Raw genomic sequence first — 22,490 nt, forward strand, 5'->3', positions numbered from 1 at the left:
CTTCAGCAGCGGAACACGTCTGGCACTGCGGGATTTGATTCCCTGCCGTTGTAGTGTGTTACTGATGGTGACCTTTGTTACTTTGGTCCCAGCTCTCTGCAGGTCATTCACCAGGTCCCCCCGTGTGGTTCTGGGATCTTTGCTCACCGTTCTCATGATCATTTTGACCCCACGGGATGAGATCTTGCGTGGAGCCCCAGATCGAGGGAGATTATCAGTGGTCTTGTATGTCTTCCATTTTCTGATGATTGCTCCCACAGTTGATTTTTTCACACCAAGCTGCTTGCCTATTGTAGATTCACTCTTCCCAGTCTGGTGCAGGTCTACAATACTTTTCCTGGTGTCCTTCGAAAGCTCTTTGGTCTTGGCCATGGCGGAGTTTGGAGTCTGACTGTTTGAGGCTGTGGACAGGTGTCTTTTATACAGATGATGAGTTCAAACAGGTGCCATTCATACAGGTAACGAGTGGGGGACAGAAAAGCTTCTTACAGAAGATGTTACAGGTCTGTGAGAGCCAGAGATTTTCCATGTTTGAGGTGACCAAATACTTATTTTCCACCCTAATTTACGAATAAATTCTTTACAAATCCTACCATGTGAATTCATGGATTTTTTTTTCACATTCTGTCTCTCACAGTTGAAGTGTACCTCTGGTGCAAATTACTGACCTCTGTCATCATTTTAAGTGGGGGAACTTGCACAATCGGTGGCTGACTAAATACTTTTTTGCCCCACTGTATGTTTTTACAAACCTGTAAATAAAATATGAACATTTCACTAATAGATAGTTTTACAGAGATTATTTACTACATTCACTTTAAATATTCAAACATTCATTCTGATCTGATGACACAAAATATCAGTGAAACAATTAAACATAATAATTGTAAATGAGAGAATCTGAACAGTCTGATGAAGAAGACCAGCTCTGTTCTGGGACGTCCTCATGACCCAGTGGAGGCAGTCAGTGACAGGATGGTGGCTCAGCTGTAACCCCTGTTAGATAACACCTCCCACCCCATGCAGGTCACTCTGACAGCACTGAGCAGCTCCTGCAGTGACAGGCTGCTGCACCCACAGTGTGAAGGAGAGATTTAGGAGATCTTTCCTTCCAGCTGCTGTCAGACTCTACAACATACATCATCATGTGAAAGCACACATGCACACACTGGTGTCTGTAAATATCTCAATGTGCAATACTCTATACCTGCTGCTACTAACATCCATCGACTGCACGATGAAATGCTGCCATTTGCAGCTGGTACAACAGAATTGAAATTCTCTACTTTTTGTGGTGTGCATTATTATTCATACTTTGTGATATATTATATTATTTAGTTTAGTCAGTTACTGTTCTTACTGTCTTTGAGCCACTGTGACCGCTTGGTTTCCTCTGAGATTAATAAAGTATTCTTATCTTATCTTACAGATTCATGCTTCACCAGGTTGGTAAAATACTTTTTATTATTATTTTAAACAAACATCAGTTACTTTTGAATTTATTGTTGTCACGTCTGCCGTGGCAGATGAGTGGAGGTTGAGAATTAGGACCTAAGATGCAGGCAGCTGAGATGCAAATAAGTTTTATTCATAAAGAGGTGAAACAAACAGAAACAGCAAAGGCAAAATGGTGATGCAGGGAGACACTGGGGACGACACAGAATGATGCAGGGAAAGAACACAGACGAACCAGCAACAAACACATGAGGACACACACTATAAATACACACAGAGGGAAACGTGGAATAGCAAACAGGAGGCAGACACAGCTGAACCAAATCGAACTGACGAGACAGGGGAAAACATAATCTGAACACACTAACAGAAGACATGGATCTTCACAATAAAACAGGAAATGCACAGAGACTCTAAGTGCAGACTCTAAACAGAGGAAACACAGAAACCAAACTTTGGGAACTAAAAAGTCTAAACCCCAGTACACAAACAGAACAAACACAATATCATAATAATGAAAAACACAAACCGTTGGGTCAAAAGACCGAGGACCATGACAATTGTGTTTATTTCCTGTTTTAGGTCGATCCAGTCTGAGAGTCACAGTCTGGGCTCCTCCACAAATCATGGAGTCAACCAGAATGAAACTCATGTGTACGGCTCTCTTCAACATGGTCAGTATTTAAACCATCTTTATTATCATTATTAATATTGACTTTTAGTGGGGAAAGGCTAATTGATCAATCTAAATTGCCCATAGGTGTGAATGTGGGAGTGAATGTGAGCGCGAATGGTTGTCTGTCCCTGTGTGTGAGCCCTGCGACAGACTGGCGACCTGTCCAGGGATAGCTCAGTAGGTAGAGTGGTGGCCCCATGATCGGAAGGTCGGGGGTTCAACTCCACTGGACGGCTACCCTGAGGTACCCCTGAGCAAGGTACCGTCCCTACACACTGCTCCCCGGGTGCTGCATTGGTGGCTGCCCACTGCTTCACTGGGTGAAAGGGTTAAATGCAGAGGAACTATTTCCCTATGGGGACTAACACATACACACACATTAAGGGTGTAGCCTGCCTCTCGACCTATGACAGCTGGGATAGACTCCAGCGCCCCTGAAAAGGATAAGCAGAAGCGAATGGATGGATGGATACTGACTTTTATTAAACCTCCATTAACACGAACATTTATCAGGTTCAGTTTGTGTTCAGCAGTTTTTTAAAGAACATTTAAAGATCTTACAGTCCTGGTTTTGACTCACACAGTGTTTCTGTGTTTGCTCTGATCTTTAGTGTAACTGTAATAAAATGATTAATGTGAGCCTGGCTTGTTTTTTTCTTTAGGTACTGCTGACGTCTATGAATCAGTCACACAAGTGAAAAATGGAAATGGTACAGTATATGTGCTGGAAATCACAGAGCAGTTAGAGATGAAACTTGTTTTTGATTTAATGAAACTAATTTCATGTGGTATGTTTTTACAATCCTGTAAATAAAAATATGAACATTGCAGGTTCAGATGAATACGATGACATCACCTCCTCTCTTATTGAGTTTAAAGATCTTAGAACTAAGAGTGAGTACACCAAAGTTAATTTTATAAAAAGAAAACCTGGTTTGGAAAGTTTTTTTAATTAGTATGAAATTAATTTTGGGGCTGGGAGGGGGGACATTTATTCCCCCCCCATTTGAATAATACATTTATTCAAATGTATTATTTTGTTCTTTTCATCTTTTTTAATCTGTGTATTTAGTTCTGATCAATCTGAACAAAGCATGAGCTTACAGTACCTGGAAAAAGTATTCATACCTGTTGCACTTCTACACATTTTGACACCTTTTTTTTAATTGAGATTTTCTGTGATAGACCAACACAACGTAGCACATAATTATGAAGTGGTATGAAAATGATACATGGTTTTCAAAATTTTAAAAAGTAAAAGTCTGAAGGGTGTGGCGTGCATTTGTTTTCAGCCACCTGTACTCTGATATCCCTCATTAAAATCCAGTGCATTCATTTACCTTCAGAAGTCACCTATTTAGCTGCTCTGTGGAGGCCTCAGTGGTTTGTTAGAGAACATTAGTGAACAAACAGCATCATGAAGACCAAGGAACTCACCAGACAGGTCAGGGATAAAGTTGGAGATAAGTTTAAAGCAGGGTTAGGTAATAAAAAAATATCCCAAGCTTTGAACATCTCAAGGAGTATTGTTCAATCCATCATCCAAAAATGGAAAAAGCATGCTACAACTGCAAACCCAGGGTGATCTCTAAAACCTGCAGGACACCAGCCTGCCCCTGGTTTAGATCAAAGAATATTCTTGTGTTAGAATGGCTCAGTCAAAGTCCAGACCTAAATCCCACTGAGCATCTGTGGCAAGACTTGAAAAATTGCTGTTCACAGTCTGGCTGAGCTTGAGCCATTTTGCAACAAATAATTGGCAAACATTTCAGTCTGTAGATGTGCAAAGCTGGTAAAGACAAACCCCGAAAGACTTGCAGCTGTAAATGCAGCGAGCAGTGTCTCTACAAAGTATTGACGAAGGTGGGTTGAAAACAAATGCATGCCACACTTTTCAGAGTTTTATTTGCTTAAATTTTGAAAACCATGTATCATTTTCATACCACTTCAGAGTTCTGCACTATTTGTGTTGGTCTATCACAGAACATCCTAATAAAAACATTTAAGTTGGTGGTTGTAAGGTGACAAAATGTGTAAACGTTCAAAGGGTATGATACTTTTTCAAGTCACTGTCAGCTCCCAGGAGAGGTCTTAATGTTTTTTTTTACTGATACAGAAGAAGATGGAGAAGTGTTTCAGCTTCACATGTTTTAAAAAAAATCTTTACAACACAGAACAAATTACAAATGATAAGTTATGTGTCTGAGGCCAGATGTTTACATGTAAAACCAAAGTAAAACCAGATGATTTCCTCGTCCACACAGATACAGAGTCTGTCTGCGCCTTCTAAACAAATCCAATAAGGTACAGTAACATTACACACCTGCAAAGACTCAAACACAAAACAGAACTTCACGTTGCATCAAGGGGAGACAATGCTTTTATAATAAACTTTATTGTTCTCCAACACAGGTGGGACAGACACAGGGGCAGCCAGTGACCCCTCACACACGTCCTTATGCTGATATCCAGGCAGGTTCTCAGTGTTTGTAGCTGCTGATTTATGCAGCAAACATTTCCACAGTCCTCTGCAGCAGATTATAGAAACACTTCTTCTCTCAGCTCACGACAGAAGATCTACAGCTGGGACATTGTTAAGTGGTTCTACATGAAAAATAGTTAAATATTTACTCAAACATGTTCTTGTATGTAAAACAGGTTCAAATGCATGAAATTACATTTGTCCTTTATAGTGGACGTTAAAAAACACCACATGTATAAATGATAATTTACATCTTAGAGCCCTGCTCTCAAACACTGACTCAGATGTAACTGTCTGTGAAACTGGATTTAAGAAATAAGAACGTAAAGTTCACAAAACATGTCAAACAGACTCTCCTTCATGAAGTCCTCGCTCATAAAGTGCTTCACAGACCTGAACATTACAGCTAACAGCTGGATTTTCCTGTGTCAGTGCAGCTAACCAAACAGCGCAGAACCTCTTACTGCTAAAGAGACAGACGGTGAAAGCAGACAGTATGTCCTCCGTTTTAACATAAAACTCATTGTTGCAGCTGACAGCAGCACAACAGTGACCCCATTAAACTGATGTTTAGTTTTAGTGTCCTTATTTTCACTGAGTTATTGGTTCTGCTATTAGTTACTTAACATAAACTGATGTGAGTCTTTGACTGAAACGAGCCAACTGACCTGGTGATGTGATGCTCTGTACTGACAGAAGATGGCGCTGAACATCTTTTTATAACTCTAAGCACTTATTTCTTAAATTAAGCTTCACAGTCAGAGTTACATCTGTGTCAGTTTTTGAGAGCTGGGCTCCATGATGTACATCAGCATTTATACATGTAGTGTTTCATGTCCCCTTTAATGCTGAACACCTGATGTGACATTTCCACACTTTAATTCTGCTCAGTACCTGATTGTTTTACATGTTTTCCATCCTCCATCTTCCAGTTTTTGTGATTTGGTTCGTGTAAACATTTCTGATGGTTTTTTTTCATCAAAATATTTTAATTTGCACTTAAGTTTGAACTCTTAGAGATTACACTCACTTTGTTTTCACAGACTTGTGACCATGACACAAAACTACAGACAGAAGTGGATAAAATCTCAGTGTTACTGGTTTTAGAAATGCTTTACGATAATAAAAAATACATCATTTAGAGTCAAAATATCATAAATGGTAACAAATATAACTGTTATCTTTGGGTTAGTCACAGTCAAATCATCATCTGCATCAATGAATGTCAGTGAGGCGTCCTGAAAGTCGTCACGACTCCTGTTCAGTGACCGTCTCTGAGAATCACTCTCCTCTCAATCAAATCACTTTTCTTCTGTTTATCCTCTGAGTTGCTCTTTGATGGTTATGAATCATCGCTCTTCTTTAAACTGTGAAGTCGTTGCTGTTCTTGGGAGACATTTCTCTTTTGTTCTGGTATCAAATTGCTTCGTGTTTGCTGAGCTTCACCATCTTTCTGGTCACCTGTCAAACTGTTGCTCATGTTTCCAGAGCAGCTTTTCTTCTGCTCAGACTGCATGTGCGTGTGTGTGTGCACGCGTGTGTGTGTTTCCAGCTATACCATACATAGACACGCGACCTTTCAATGAACTTAAACCGTGTGTATGAGGTATGCAGAAAAGCAGAAACAAGCACCTTGCTAAACTATAAAAACAGGAACTTGTAATAAGTCATGTCTCAAACAAACATTTAACGGTGTGAAGTCTTGCACTTTAGAAGAAACAGAACATGGTGCTTTCCTAATGTATAACATAGCTCATCTCTGGACTAAGCTGCACTCTAAATAAAGAAAGCACATTTTGTCAGCACAGACACAGATAAAGGAAATAGTAGAAGGTTGAAAATAAATCCTCTGACTGTCTGACTTCTTCATAATTATAGCCATATTAGGACAGATAAAGGCAATGATTATATATCTATATATTTTAGCACAAATGACAATATAAAAAATATCAATGCCAACAGAATCTGCCTCTGTTTAGTTTTTCTGTTCATTTGTCCAGACTGACACTTCTTTTGCTCTAAGAAATAAGAACACAATGATCGGGACGGTGTAAGCTACAACCCTATAATCACTTTCTGTCACCGACCTCTCAGCTAAACCTGTGTAGAGTCATCCAATAATAACAACTGGGGTTGCCACGATTCGTTGACTAGTCACGATCAGGTCAACTAGTGTTCAACACAAAAACAAGAAGAAGCCGTCTCCAGTATCGTTGATGTGTCCAAATTCAGGGGCTGCATCCTTTGCAGGCCGCATTTGTAGGAAGATAACGTTACAGCAACGCAACGAAGACTGTCCAACCTCGAAGACTCCTCCGAATGTGTCCTTTTCCCTAGATTGGAAGGATGGGTCGGGTGTATTCTTTGTGGCCCGATCTAACCCAGAATTCAATTCATAGCGCGGCCAATTCTAGTTTCCAACAATGGCGGCAGCTACTTTGTTTTAATATTACTCTTTCTTGGTCACAAAATAAATGTTTAAGATATTTTCAGTCGAGAATGTAGCTGTGTAAACTTCAAATATCTGCTCGATTTATCAGGACATTACATATTTGCAAAAGTGCAAAAGTGTTGCGATCTACCCTCATTCATGTTGTGTGTTCTGTCTGCCTGTGTAAGTTTATTTTGTATTTTACTTCAGCCAGTTTTCTGTTTTGTCGTCCAGCATTAAAGCTGTATTTAAGTTCACCTTTTGCTTCCATCTGTGTGCATTTTGGGTGCCACCGGAAGTAGCATATGCTAAGGTGCACATAGTCTTTTCGCATTACCTCAGTAAGACCATGTGAAAATGAAAACAAATCATCCTGGGTGAACTTAAACACATCTGTTCCCCTTTTGTTAAGACAGAAAAACGCAGCACACAAAAATACTGCAAAAGGACGGTCGCCTTATATACATGGTGTATAAACTCAACATGCACATTTCACTTAAAAATTAAGATGAGAACAAATCAACTTGTTAGAGATATTCTTCTCCTGTTGACCCCCCCCCCCCCCCCCCAAATAAATAAATTATCAGATATTGATGCTTCTTTCCTGTGTGATAGAAAATAGGAGACTGATGTTTGTTTTTTAAGTTAATTCCCAATAAAACTGTTTTGTTGCTAACTACATTGCTGTCTGTATTATTGCTGAAGTCCTAAATGATCACCTTTAAAGTGTTTGTGCTGATAACATCATGCACAGTCAGACAGTCATGGAGAACAGCACTGACTGGGAGGCTTTGAACAGATCACATAGTTCAATTCAACATATGAGACTTTAAGAATGCACAAGCATCTACTTAAAATCTATTTAATTTATCATCTATGATATTATTATGTGCAATTCCAATGTACTTTGTTCATCTCCCTTAAATAAACAAGCACTCTTAAAGTATGAAATATTCATATACAAACACACATAAATGTGTGAACTGTCTCAGTGGCTGATTGTGCCCCACAGGCCTCAGTGTGAGCTTGAAGACATTTATAATGTTTAAGTAGTTTAATGTGTCGGTGCTGACGATAAACACATTTTGAATGAAAGCCGGGGAACTTTGGTAGCACAGAAACAAGTGGCTATTCTTTGTGAGTATATGGATCAGTCATATTACCATTATTTCACCCAAAGGCACCAAGTTAATACTTAAAAAAGCTGCAGCAATACACACAAATATAAACAGTACTTGGTGACAACTTTGCTTTTAGCCTTTAACCTTCTGGTGTCCAGGGTATAACTGGCCATTTTTGACTACTTTTGATTCGGTCTCTATATTTCACCTTTAAAAACTGTTTATCTTGCCAATCTGTTATTTACCCATTTTGATATAATGTATCAGCACAATTTATCTAAATTCAGACAAAGTGATATTTTTGACTGTAAAAACCAAAAGCATGTTTAACGAATCATTTTCATAACTTGAAATGCAAATACAAATTGTACATTTTTAAAAAATATGCACAAGTTTTGCAAACAACAAAGTTATATGGTACTATTTACCTAAAAATGCAGCCAAGGCTCAGACGTTTTTTATAAAACCATTTAAAACTGTTTACAGAACAATCAGGTGTTCTGCATCAAATAAGAAGAGAACAAATTATTTATGCAACTCCAAAAAATAGTTTGTGTCACTATAACACAGATGAGAACAGCACAGGGATAAATCCTGCAGGTCTGACAGCAGGTGTGTCACTCAGCATTTACACTGCAGTCTGCCTTTGGTGGCTTTAAGACAGCAACTGTGACGTTCACTAGTAGAACTGACACACAAAACAAAACAACGACTACACTACACACTAACTACACAAGACAACAAACTAACTTGAGACTCCAAACACAGTAAACATCACAAAGCTCTCACCAGTGTTGACTAACGCGTTACAGTAACTACGTTATTATTGTGGTAACGAGCACGGTAACTAGTTATTATGCCAAAATCAGGAACGTGTCAATCGTTACTGGGATTTAGATAGGCTCGTTACTTCGTGTGGTGGCTATCATGGAGCCTCCACAGACTGAGTACCATTAGCAAGTGGTGGAGGCCAGCAGGTGAGGCAGGAGGAGCAGAGACCCGAGGTGGTGAACTGAACTTCAGGTAAGAAGTTATGACCTGCAGTCTATCTGGGTCAGATATAAACCAAGTTTAGGTGGAGTTTATTTTCGTTATGCTGACCTTTTCGTACTGGGTACTAGCTAGCATGATGGAGTTTCTATACAGCTGGGTGGTGCTATGATGTTACTGATGTTGGACTTTATTTTGTTCATAAGGTTAATTAGTAGAGTTGCCAACTGTCCCCTAAAAAACTGAATCATCTCGTATTCAGAGAAAATATTACGCGTTTCGTGTTGAGCTGAAAAGGAACAGTTTGTCCCGTACTTCAGCTACAATGAAAAAGACACAAAGCTGGAGTTATTCTGTGTCTTGGTTACAGTAACTAAACTAAGTACAACAATCCAGCAAAGCCTACAGCTCAGCCACCACCTTAAGCATCGGATGAGGATGATGAGCAGCAGTTGCTTTGGCTAAAGGCAGGAACCTGGAATGGTGCACCACCCAGGTGGAGAGGACAGCAGGAGAGAGAGAGAGGAACAACAACAGCACTGACAGGAAGTCAGAGAGGACTGGAGGACCATGACATCTGTTTGTGTATGAAATTTAAAGGCATTAAGATCAAACCGCAAAAATGACAATGCAGAATAGCTACAGTGCCGATATGTGTGTGAAGGGTTGTTGGTGGTTACTGTCTGTTCTGCCACAGGTTTATTTTTAATCTACTGAACGGCCTCATTTTCGTCTCGGCCACATGCAAAAGAGGAAATGCAGCCTGTAGTTTGAGACAATAGTTTTGTGTGTAGCAGTGTCTTATTTTAAGCCATCAGTATCCAGCAAACATAAGGTCCTAAAGCACACTGCACTTTATTGTCCTCTTCATACCCCGATGAGGAAAATAGTTTATAATATTAACATGTCAGTAACATGTGAAACTTTAATGACTGAGACCATGAACATATGCAGAAAGTGTTTAGACTCTGACCTGTAGATCAGACTGTGACAGGAAGGATTGTGTAAACATTGTTATTTGTATAACTGCAAGTTCACACGGAGCTGCAGTCTTATCTGCACCATCTCTGCACTGAAACAAACCTCAATGATCTTTTGTTGTTTCCTTCATCAGCCTGCAGAGTTAAAATGAGGAAGAACATTTACTATAGAAACTGTGCTTTAACTGCTACATTAACTATTTACAGGTATTAAAGTAAAATAAAAAAAGATTACACATCTTTACTGTAACAGTGCCAGAGCTGACAGGTGGGGAGGAAGAAATTAGAAGAAGGAAAGAGATTTTTAAAAAAAAGAAAAAAGAGGAAATGACACAGAAAACAAACAGCACCTGAAAGAGAGCAGAGGGAAGACGGAGGACAGGGCCCAGAGCTGTGATCACATGCACATAATATACAAGGAGAAACAACCGTCCACATCAACCCACTGCTCTAAAACACTTCAAAAACTCTGGTGTGAATGTGGTGTCGTCTTATTCTTGTTATCAAACCTCAGTAAGTGCAAAGAGGAACTGGAAGCTTGATCCAGTTATAAGTGAACAGTTCAATAGTGGTTTGTTGCAATGCTTTGTGCATTTTCTCAGCATGCTTTCAAGATTTAACCTGTGGCGTCCACATATGTGGACATCACATTTTGTCTTGTCTAGACCACAGTACTAAATTTTGCTCTACAAGGACCTGATATCCACTCACGAGGACATTATTCTGCCACTGCTCTATCAAATTTTCAAACGAATGTCCCCATATGTGGATATCAGGCCCTTGTAGAGCAAAATCAATAAAAAGTAATTCTTTGTTTTTACATTCATCAGGTGCCAATCAGCCCAAATAGCAAAGAGAAATAAAAATGCTATGAAAGAGTTCAGGTCTTCGGAGATTAAAGTTACTATGGCAACATGAGTAAAAATAAAGGTAAAAGTCTTTCAGGAATAATTATGATAAGATCCATCTACAGTCATGTTGTAGGTAATACACCACAGTATCTTCTGATCTATTAGTCTACACATCACTGAATCATTTGGACAGATTAACATTTGTGGAATCACACAGTGTTTAAGTCTCACTTATTTATTTATGTTGACTGCAAAGTGTAAGTTGACACTTTTGTGACCTCAATAGAGACTTTGTGATGACCCACAGGTAAGTCTCTGTGTGCCTGTGATCAGTTATCTGTAACTCAGTTTTCTTCGTTTGTTACCATCGAGGCCTGAAACTATCAGCTTCATAATAAAGGTCACCTTTGTTTGGTACTCTGAGTCCTGCTTTGCAAGGGTGGCTGTAGCTCAGGCGGTAGGGCTGAACATCTACTGATCGGAGGGTTGCTGGTTCAATTCCTGGCTTCCCCTAGTCTGCTTATCAAATATCCTTGGGTAAGATACTAACCCCAAATTGCTCTCCGAGGCATCCATCGGAGTATGAATATGTGTGTGAATGTTTGTCACAAAGCACTAAGAAAAATGTGCTAGTGTGAATGGGTGAATGCACAAGTTGGGAGTTCGCCTTGTAATCGGAAGGTTGCTGGTTTGTTCCTCGGCTCGGACAGTCTCGATCGTTGTGTCCTTGGGCAAGACACTTCACCCGTTGCCTACTGGTGGTGGTCAGAGGGCCCGGTGGCGCCAGTGTCCGGCAGCCTCGCCTCTGTCAGTGCGCCCCAGGGTGGCTGTGGCTACAATGTAGCTTGCCATCACCAGTGTGTGAATGGGTGGATGACTGGATATGTAAAGCGCTTTGGGGTCCTTAGGGACTAGTAAAGTGCTATATAAATACAGGCCATTTACAAGTTGTGTGAAGCGCTCAGAAGAGTAAAATAAGTGCTGTATAAGAACCATTTAGCATGTGGGTCTGCTTTTTGAACTGACTCTGAACACAATCACATGATCTTGGTTGGTAACATGTGGTGTTCAACACAAACATCATTATTACAGTGTTTCAATCATTGTTTCACATCATCAGTTTGTTTTATTTTATTGTGTTTACATGTAGTCAGAGGCTGAGGTCAGTGTGCATCTGCACATACATGTCAAAGCAAGACAAAGAACAGTCTGCAGAATAAATGAGTTCCTGCTTTACTTTGAAATGACAACAGATAATAAATATAACTTTGAATTTATCTATGAATTTAATTGTTCTTTAGTTGGTGAAACATAAAAGTCTTTAGTCTCACTTCAGCCACACACTGAGTCATTTCCTGTGTTTGGGTCTCCACCAAACTTAAAACCAGAATTTAAACACAAGGTGAAAACTTTCACAGGTCTGAGGTCAAAGGAGCCTTTTCACTATATTACTGCATGATGATGTTTCAGCTAAGAGTCGAATAAAATAAAAACATTTTAATGCAGCCTAAAGTAAGAATTTAATTTTAATTCTGCAGTTAAACAATTAAAAGGAGAAAAATGATTTAAAAAGGCTTTAGTGAAAATACAGGCACCAAAGTAGAAAAGCTGTTTTGGTATATTCACTCTCAGTGACTCCCAGTCTGCAGAAACCTGCCAGGAGACAAATATTAGTGGATATTGCAGCCAAAAAATACCCCAAACGGGCAAAACATGTATACTTACATGAAGCAACAGAACAACATTTTATATTATAGAAAAAGGAAACAACACAACAAAAGAAACAAGCTTCTATGTTTGCAGTGGACAGGAAATATAAACATGTCAACCAACTGCTGCGGTCAAAGCTACAGGAGCTGTTTGAGTTTTGTGTGTAACGGCAGGAAGCACAGAGAGACCAATCAGAATAAGAGCCTGTAGAAAAACTCTTGTTGTATCTATATTAAACACAACTTCTCTTTATCTGCAAACTAAAACTGTTTGATTATCTGAGGATCAGAGTGCAGCAGGCTGGATGTGACGATGGGGCACTCTTTGCTCTGCATGATGGGCTTTTTCTGTAAGTACACGTCTGACATTGTTTGAACGACAGCGATTAATGAAAATGTTTCTGATCTGTGAGAATTACAGTGAGTCACTGCTTTAACCTGTTTACCTGAGAGCTGGAACAAAGCAGACTTGTGATTCTTTAAGTGTTTAAATGTTTGATACACTGCTGCTTTTTGCATCACTTATAGTTACACACTGTGTTACAACAGTTTGAGTTATTATGTTTGAGCCTGTTTGACAAACAGAAGCACAGAAATTTGGTGATTACTGTTCATCTGGAAATGTATCTTTAGAAAGTCTTACTTTATATTGTTTTTGATCTTATCAGTTGTATAATGTCTGATGAGGTTTTATTCATTATTTTAGTGCTCAGTACTGTCATCTGTGGAAATGCTGAAGGTAAGAAATGATTATTTTCTTCCTGTTCATATATGTAGCTGTTATCTCCTATAATGTGCTCAATAATATCCTCCCTGTGTTTACATGTTATCTTCTGCACAGACTCAATGCTTCTATTCAGCCTGTGCAGTTAAACATAAATGGCTTCAGTAAGCGCTCCATGTGGAGACTGTGGCGTTCTTCAGAGCTTTTACTGATGTACCATTTGTACCACTTTCAGTCTGTAAAACTGTAACAACAAAACAGAGCAGGTACATTTAATCTCAGTGTAGATGCACAAATGTCACATGACCAATGCAAGATCACAACATTAACAATAAATGGACAAAGCCTGTCAAGTGACGTAAATACAAATACCACATGCTGACATGTTTTATGCTAACAGGCAAAACAAAGCACTAACAGTTAGCTTACAGTAGTAATGTAAACTTCACAGACCCACCAGAAGGACAGAGCACTAATATGTAGAAACAATCCATCATCTCCCCAAACTTACACTTTATCCCACCTCAAGAGCAGCAGATGCAGAACTATCACAGACACGGAGCTCTAGCCATTATTACTCGGCACTTCCTCCATTTAACCACTAGATGGCGGACTTTGACATGAGCAGACCAGGAAGAAGCAGATGAATAAATGTGACCCGTCATATAACAAAGTTGAAACAAACTATATTTCAGGAATAACCTGAGGGACAAAATATTGTATATGATACAGCTCACACTCCACTGCATTTATTGGTTAAAATACTAAAATGATCATATCAAGAGTGCAACCATGTGAGCAGATGTTTCACTCAGCTGATACACAAACTTTATATTTACTAGAGTTTGTTGCCGTGAAACTGACTGATTTCCTTTTCATGAGTATTTATCTGTCCATCCTCACACATCACAGTTTTGATTCACAAGATGCTGATGAACTGGAGGATCAATCTAATGTATTACAGCACAGCGTGATGAGTTTAGGGTAAATGCAGGTAACTCTAATCTGAAAACAGACTCAACCACAGATCAGTCAGTTAAAGTCCTGCCTGAAGACTTTAATCAGTCTTATTATGAGTTTTTACTCTCAGTTATTTATAGTGTCATGGTGTGCTGTCTGCCTCAGTGTCCTCTTGAAAAAACCTCTGAAAGTTGTTCAAGTCATAAATGAATAAGACTTCACATACACAAGAGTAACAAGTAAAACAAACTCGACAAAGTGCCATTGATATAGATTTATTCATTTGTCACTGTCATGGTCTTTCATCAATTTAGTCTGAGTGCTTCTTCCTCATCTTTGTTTAGCTTTTAAAAAAATATTTCCTCTTTAATTTAAAGGTTTGTTTTCTTTCCTCCTTTGTGTTATTTTTCTTCCTCTTTTATGATTTTCCTGTTTGTTTTTAACTGTTTCTCATTCCCAGTCCTGTTTAAATATTCCTGCTGTGTCTTGTCAGTCTTTGTCAGAGCATCTGTGAACACTCACGTGTGTTCATCTCTTAGTTGTTTCTATTGACAGTTTATTTATTTCTAGTTTTACAATTTGATTCTTTGTATGTTTCCATTTTTAGACTATTTAGGTATTAAAGTTCAGTTTTATTAAGTGTGCCTATGCCAAAAGGCACACTTATTACTATTGCTCGGATTTATTATTATTATTATTATTATTATTATTATTATTATTATTATTATTATTATTATTATTATTATTATTATTATTATTATTATTATTTTCCTTCCTTCTTCCACTAAAAGGACCACAATAATAGCCTCATATTTGTCTAAGTTACAGAACTTAAAGTCAAGGCCACTCTGACAGCAGACAGCACAACCACACCAGCAGGGGGCAGTGTGACACTGACCTGTGAGGTGAATTACTCTGTTCAGAAAAACCTCATCTGAAAATGAGATCATCTCTTTTAGCTCTAAGAGTGCAATCTCTGTCTCTGATGGAGGCATCTACACCTGCAGAGGAAGGAGAAGAAACACGAATTTAGTCACAACTAAAAGCGATTCAGTCATTATTCAGGAAACTGATGAGTTTAAAAAAATGTTGAGAATTGAAAAAGGTCTTCTCCAAATTGTAATGGAACTCAATATTCACTAATCACCAGTACTTAAACCACTAAATCTGTCAAATTATTAATTATTAGGCTCAGTACATTGTTTCACCTTTGTTCAGTCTTCAGATCACTTACAGACACAGAGGAGTTCATGGTGCTGTTTTGTCTTTTTAGAGTGATTTAAAAAACAGTTTGTGCTACTTTCCTGGTTACTGAACCTTTACTCTTAGTTTTTCTTTGCCAGTTTTGACTTTGGTGCCACCCACATAAAAACTTTGTATTTCACATTTTATGAACAGTTTATGAGAGCAGAGCAGCCTCCAGCTTTGAATCCATCACTGGAGGTTTAACAACATTGTTAGGAAACAACAGCTAACTGATGACTCATTGATTATATGTTCATAAATGTGTAATATGTAAATGTAAAGATTTAGAAAAAAAAAGCAAATACTGGAATATAAAGATTATTGAATCACTTGGTTTAATTTATTTTTTAAAATGTATTGTTGATTTTCAAAGTCAAAATTATCAGTCTGCTTATGAAATATTTTTATTTGATCAGTTTTGATCAAAATAAGAATAAAAAAATAAGTCTTTAAAGACAAAGACACTATTTTACATCTTATGTCCTCACACCTGGATTCATTGGTACCACAGAGACCACCTTAATATTGCAAACCATGCCAATCCTAAAAATAATAATGCTGTGCAGACATGGATGCATATTCTGCATAGATGTACTGTTTTTTAATTTTTTTAAATTTTGTACAAGACCCATGACATGTGTACAAACCATTCATTAATTGTTTTTATTTTTAATGATTGAAATTTAAATTCTTCTCTATAAAATGGTGCAGAAGACATTTTTACTGCTTAAAGGTTTGTAATTATGTTATTAAATAGTGGCAAATATAACCTAAATAATTCTTTGGATATACATTTTTAAACAAAGTAAAACAAATTAAAATGTGTCTCTGTGCTGAGACCTGGTGGAACTAAAAAAAGGTTTTAATTCTTTCAGCTGACTGAAAGCTCTCACCACCTGCAACAGTCACAGGCAGCTTCCTGCAGGAACCTGGTCACAGCAGAGGTCTTGCATCTATTTGAACCCTTTTATATGCCAACACCTCACTGCTGATATTTATGGCAGCTCTGAACTATAATTATTTATGGTGGATCTGTCTTCTCCTGTGCTTGTTTATCACCCCCTCAAGCTAAACAAGGATTTTATTTCCACCCTTTTCTTTGGAATCAGCACTCTAACTCTTTTTATGTTTGCTGCCCATCAAACTCCTATAAAACACCCTTCCAACAGATGGCATTAAGAAAAAGTTTTACAGTCCATTTAAAAGTTTTGCTAGACTGCTGTGATGACATAAAATCATGGTTGGCAATTCATTTCTGGAATGTAAACAATCAAAGAACAGATTGTATTTTCAAATCTCCTGACCCTCGTTTTGTTCTTAAGTGTAACCTTGTTCCTCTGAAAAAGTTCAGACCTCCCTTTGTAAAAACTCTGGGGGTGATCTTTGATGACAGTTCCTCATTTGAGAAATAAATAAATTCAGTTGTAGAAGCCAGACTCTGCCTCCTGAGGGCCTTTGCAAAAATGATAGACGTTTTGTCATCTGCTCAGTTTGAGAAAGTAACTCATGCATTTATTTCATCCAGGCTAGTGTAATATGCTTTATTTTGGTAGCAGTCAGGCTATAATGATTGTTTAGTCTCTGATCTTTTAACTAAACCAACTCCAAACAGAACTCTAAGGTCAGCTGATAAGTTGCTTCTGGTCATGAAAATAGGAAGGGAGAGGCAGATTTTCTTCTTTGTTGAAAAAACAAAACAAAACTAACACTATGAAACATAATCATTTAAAAGTACCGTGTGAAGCAAACATTATTTTGTGGTGATAGGTTAATAATTTTCTGGCTCCCAGTATGTTTTAGAACTCACTTCAACATTTTATTGATTGCTTTGAAAGAGCGTCATCAGTGTTCTGGCTCTCCACGCTGATTTTAACCTCAAAGTAAAATTAAAGCAGAAAAATCTGTGAGTTTTAGAATATAAATAAAATATAACTTTACAAAGTAAATTCGAATACATTTAATATTAAAATGTTGTGAAAGCTATAAATTGTTTTATTGTGACTTTGTTTTGATGTTCAGTCTCCAAACTGTCTGTGAATCAGCTGTTTTGCAGTAACTCTCCTCTTATGTTATAAACAGCAGAGTTTTCATGTTTCTCTCCTAACTGGATCATTCTTATGTGAACAGTTCCCAGTAAGCCCACTGTGACCCTGCAGCCATCCTGGACTCAGATATACAGCGGTGAGACAGTCACTGTCAGATGTGAGATTCAGGAAGTTGAAGGAGCTCAGTGGACGTATGAATGGAGACCTAACAAGTTAAACACACCTCCGACATCCAATGAATACAGAATCATCACAGTTACTGAGTCTGACAGTGGATTGTACAGCTGCCGGGGCAGAAGGGGGTATTTGTTAACAGAGTGGAGTGAAACCATCACACTGACTGTATCATGTAAGTTGGAGATGTTTCATCCAGATTATCTGTTTTATTAAAATAAGTGAAAAATGGGTTTTTCTTACAGCTTTGTAGCTTTTTCATTCCTGCTTATGAATAAAAGACATCACTGTCAAAAGACTGGAAATAAAAATGCATCTGTTCACAACTTGCTCTGGTGTTGAATCTCTTCCCCTCACTCAGGTTTCTGTTGCTCGCTGTGGTTACACTGATTGGCTGTCACTGGTACATTTGACAAAGGAACAATACACCAAAAACAGAAGTACAAAATAACACCAATGAATTTAATCCTGCTCAAATTCATTTAGGAAGAATTTTCAAATGTGCAAAATACAATCAGATCATATAAACCTGGGTTATTTTTGGATTACTGATCAATAAACTCAGTCATGTTTCAAATTAATTATTTGAACTGTCCATGTATGTAATGAACTGTAAAAACACAAAGTCAAATATAAAAAACTAACCCTGTGCTGATCAAAACAGAAATACAGAATATTATGTGTGACACAGTTTGTTTCATCTTAATTAGGGTTTCATGATATTTGATCATTTACTTATTTCCATCTTTAAATTGTTCTGATTCAGTCATTTTTACTTTTATGTTCTTGTTCTAAACTGAACTGCAGCCAAACCAAAGGCTGAACTGAGAGCTGATAACACAGCTGTTCCAGCAGGGGGCAGTGTGACCCTGACCTGCTCTGTGAGCCCACCATCATCATCATCACCATCATCATCATCATCATCATCATCATCATCATCTGGATGGAAATACTACTGGTACACAGATGGGAAATCTTATCAACCTGTGACAAATGGACAAATCAGTGTCTCAGAGGGAGGACGCTACAGCTGCATAGGAGGAAGAGGAGAACCAGTTTACTACACAGAGTTGAGTCAGTCAGTCTGGATTGACAAAATTGGTGAGTTCAAACTTTAAATTTCCCACAAAGCACTACATCTGATGGTAACTGAACCTTTTGTCATTCATGTGTTTTTATTGTACTTTCTTGAACATTAACAGTCTCAAACAGGCCTGTTGTGACTCTGTATCCAAACTGGTCTGAGATATACGGAGGAGAGACGATCACTGTCAGATGTGAGATCCATGGAGGAGACACTGAGTGGGATTATGAGTGGGTAAAAAACAGCATCAGAAAACTTCCAAATCAAAATGAATACAGGATTATTTCTGCTTCATCATCCAACAGTGGAAACTATCGCTGTAAGGGCAGAATGAAAAGTTCACAGCATGAAACAACAGAGTGGAGTGATTCAGTCACACTGACAGTTTTTCACAGTAAGTTGAAGATGTTTCATCCAGATTATCTGTTTTATTAAAATAAGTGAAAACACTTGTTTCTCTTAAAGCTTTGCAGCTGTTTCTTTCGTGCTTTTGAATGAAATGTTTGTTTTTATTCTCCGGTCATCTTCTTGTTGCACTGGAGACATTTACAGATAGCTAAAACTAGAATCTCAGTTCACACGAGCACTTTACAACTAGCAGCCCTAAAATAACAGACCAAAGAGCAGAACTTTGTTTATGGGGAACAGAAAACTGAAATATAGAAAAACCTTCCAGTGCACATTAATTTATAATCAAAGTCATAGAATAATATAAATAAAAGTAAAAGTCACTCACTAGACCTGCAGAGTGGCTGGTTAGGAATAGTCAGTAACACAGTGCAACACCAACACAATGAATGGAATTACAACACTGAAAGCACAAAATCAGCTGTTCACAGATTTACAGAGAGAACCTTCCACAGTCACAGTCTGGTGTGGAATCAGTTCTTGGATTAAATCCTCTGTGTGTTGCAGTAACAGAGTTTATGGTGGAGTCGTATCACAGTTCAGAAGTGTGAGTCAGTTTCCTGATCTCTGGAATATGAGTTGATCCAGCAGGAACAGAAGACTTTAGTGGAAGTTCACATCTCCTAGGCGTGGATCACCATCGAGGTTCAACAGTCTCAGATTTCAGTTCTAAGATCTGCACTCGGCTAATAAACCTGATCTGTTTTGCAACACAAACACTGAAGTCTTATTCCAGCATTCCTAACAGCTCAGCTGGAAATCACATCCAAACTGCTCCCTCCCTGTAATGTCAGCGGTGATGTTCACTGTGCTTATTATTGTGGCCTAAAGACATCTGTGCAACAGGAAATGTCAGCTTCCACAGCAAAAGAATATAAAACACACTTACTAGGTCTCATCTTAGCTATCAGAGGCTTCCACATCAGATTTAGTAAAGAACAAGCACATAACGTGCTAACTGACACCAAAGCAAACCAACTGTGACTCACCAAATCCTCATTTAAACTGCATCAAACAGATTTTATCCACAAGGACTGAAGTTGGACACCATCACTGTGAAAGACTGGATATAAAAATGCATCTGTTCACAACTTGCTTTGTTGTTGAATCTCTTCCCCTCACTCAGGTTTCTGTTGCTCGCTGTGGTTACACTGATTGGCTGTCACTGGTACATGTGATAAAGGAACAATACACCAAAAACAGAAGTACAAAATAACACCAATGAAATGATAACTGCTCACATTCATTTAGAAGCAATTCTCAGATGTTCAAAATACAATCAGATCCAGTCGCCGTTTTTTTTTGTTTGTTTGTTTTTTGTACTTATTTATTTTCTTTATTTATAGTTGATAGTACAGCTTAGATAGTGTTATACGCTCTATTGCCATTCTCCTGCCCCACTTTGCTCTATTGTCTCGCAGCAGTAGCAGCAGTCGTATTTTGGCCCACTGTCATTTAAGTTTGTAGGGATGTGTTTATGTATCGCTCTCTAGGTTCTTCCACAGCATTTCAGTCAGTTTGAGCTCTGAACTTTGTTTCAACAATTGTGAAACCTTCACTCTTTTGTTTTTCAGCCTTTCTGTTGCTGCTGTACTTGTGTAATTTTAGCAAAGGCAAATATAAAAAAATAATCCCTGTGCTGATCAAAACAGAAATACAGAATATTATGTGTGACACAGTTTGTTTCATCTTAACTAGGGTTTCATGATATTTGATCATTTACATGTTTCCATCTTTAAATTGTTCTGATTCAGTCATTTTTACTTTTATGTTCTTGTTCTAAACTGAACTGCAGCCAAACCAAAGGCTGAACTGAGAGCTGATAGGACAGCTGTTCCAGTAGGGGGCAGTGTGACCCTGACCTGCTCTGTGAGCCCATCATCATCATCAGGATGGAAATACTACTGGTACAGAGATGGGAAATCTTATCAACCTGTGACAAATGGACAAATCAGTGTCTCAGAGGGAGGACGCTACAGCTGCAGAGGAGGAAGAGGAGAACCAGTTTACTACACAGAGGACAGTGAGTCAGCCTGGATTGACAAAATTGGTGAGTTCAAACTTTAAATTTCCCACAAAGCACTACATCTGATGGTAACTGAACCTTTTGTCATTCATGTGTTTTTATTGTACTTTCTTGAACATTAACAGTCTCAAACAGGCCTGTTGTGACTCTGCATCCAAACTGGTCTGAGATATACGGAGGAGAGACGATCACTGTCAGATGTGAGATCCATGGAGGAGACACTGAGTGGGATTATGAGTGGGAAGCAAACAACATCAGAAAACCTCCAAATCAAAATGAATACAGGATTATTTCTGCTTCAGCATCCAACAGTGGAAACTATCGCTGTAAGGGCAGAATGAAAAGTTCACAGCATGAAACAACAGAGTGGAGTGATTCAGTCACACTGACAGTTTTTCACAGTAAGTTGAAGATGTTTCATCCAGATTATCTGTTTTATTAAAATAAGTGAAAACACTTGTTTCTCTTAAAGCTTTGCAGCTGTTTCTTTCGTGCTTTTGAATGAAATGTTTGTTTTTATTCTCCGGTCATCTTCTTGTTGCACTGGAGACATTTACAGATAGCTAAAACTAGAATCTCAGTTCACACGAGCACTTTACAACTAGCAGCCCTAAAATAACAGACCAAAGAGCAGAACTTTGTTTATGGGGAACAGAAAACTGAAATATAGAAAAACCTTCCAGTGCACATTAATTTATAATCAAAGTCATAGAATAATATAAATAAAAGTAAAAGTCACTCACTAGACCTGCAGAGTGGCTGGTTAGGAATAGTCAGTAACACAGTGCAACACCAACACAATGAATGGAATTACAACACTGAAAGCACAAAATCAGCTGTTCACAGATTTACAGAGAGAACCTTCCACAGTCACAGTCTGGTGTGGAATCAGTTCTTGGATTAAATCCTCTGTGTGTTGCAGTAACAGAGTTTATGGTGGAGTCGTATCACAGTTCAGAAGTGTGAGTCAGTTTCCTGATCTCTGGAATATGAGTTGATCCAGCAGGAACAGAAGACTTTAGTGGAAGTTCACATCTCCTAGGCGTGGATCACCATCGAGGTTCGACAGTCTCAGGTTTCAGCGCCAAGATCTGCACTCGGCTAATAAACCTGATCTGTTTTGCAACAC

General features: G+C 38.4%; 1 protein-coding gene across 1 annotated transcript in view; it reads left to right on the top strand.

Annotated features, from left to right (window-relative positions):
* The first annotated feature begins 912 nt into the window (after positions 1–912).
* The window catches only part of LOC147335623 (Fc receptor-like protein 5), a 30,121-nt gene continuing 8,543 nt past the window's right edge, over positions 913–22,490 (top strand). Inside the window, exons 1-9 of the mRNA XM_086286093.1 lie at positions 913–989; positions 2,038–2,129; positions 2,794–2,841; positions 2,963–3,025; positions 17,752–18,018; positions 18,651–18,944; positions 19,046–19,321; positions 21,131–21,385; positions 21,487–21,762. Coding sequence (XP_086142219.1) covers positions 913–989; positions 2,038–2,129; positions 2,794–2,841; positions 2,963–3,025; positions 17,752–18,018; positions 18,651–18,944; positions 19,046–19,321; positions 21,131–21,385; positions 21,487–21,762 — 1,648 coding nt within the window. The remainder of the gene's footprint in view (positions 990–2,037; positions 2,130–2,793; positions 2,842–2,962; positions 3,026–17,751; positions 18,019–18,650; positions 18,945–19,045; positions 19,322–21,130; positions 21,386–21,486; positions 21,763–22,490) is intronic.

Source organism: Aulonocara sp. 'chitande type north' Nkhata Bay, linkage group LG3 (assembly GCF_057382095.1).
Source record: "Aulonocara sp. 'chitande type north' Nkhata Bay isolate Kocher_YH1m ecotype deep benthic linkage group LG3, A_spYH_male_GT1.1, whole genome shotgun sequence".
NCBI lineage: Eukaryota > Metazoa > Chordata > Actinopteri > Cichliformes > Cichlidae > Aulonocara > Aulonocara sp. 'chitande type north' Nkhata Bay.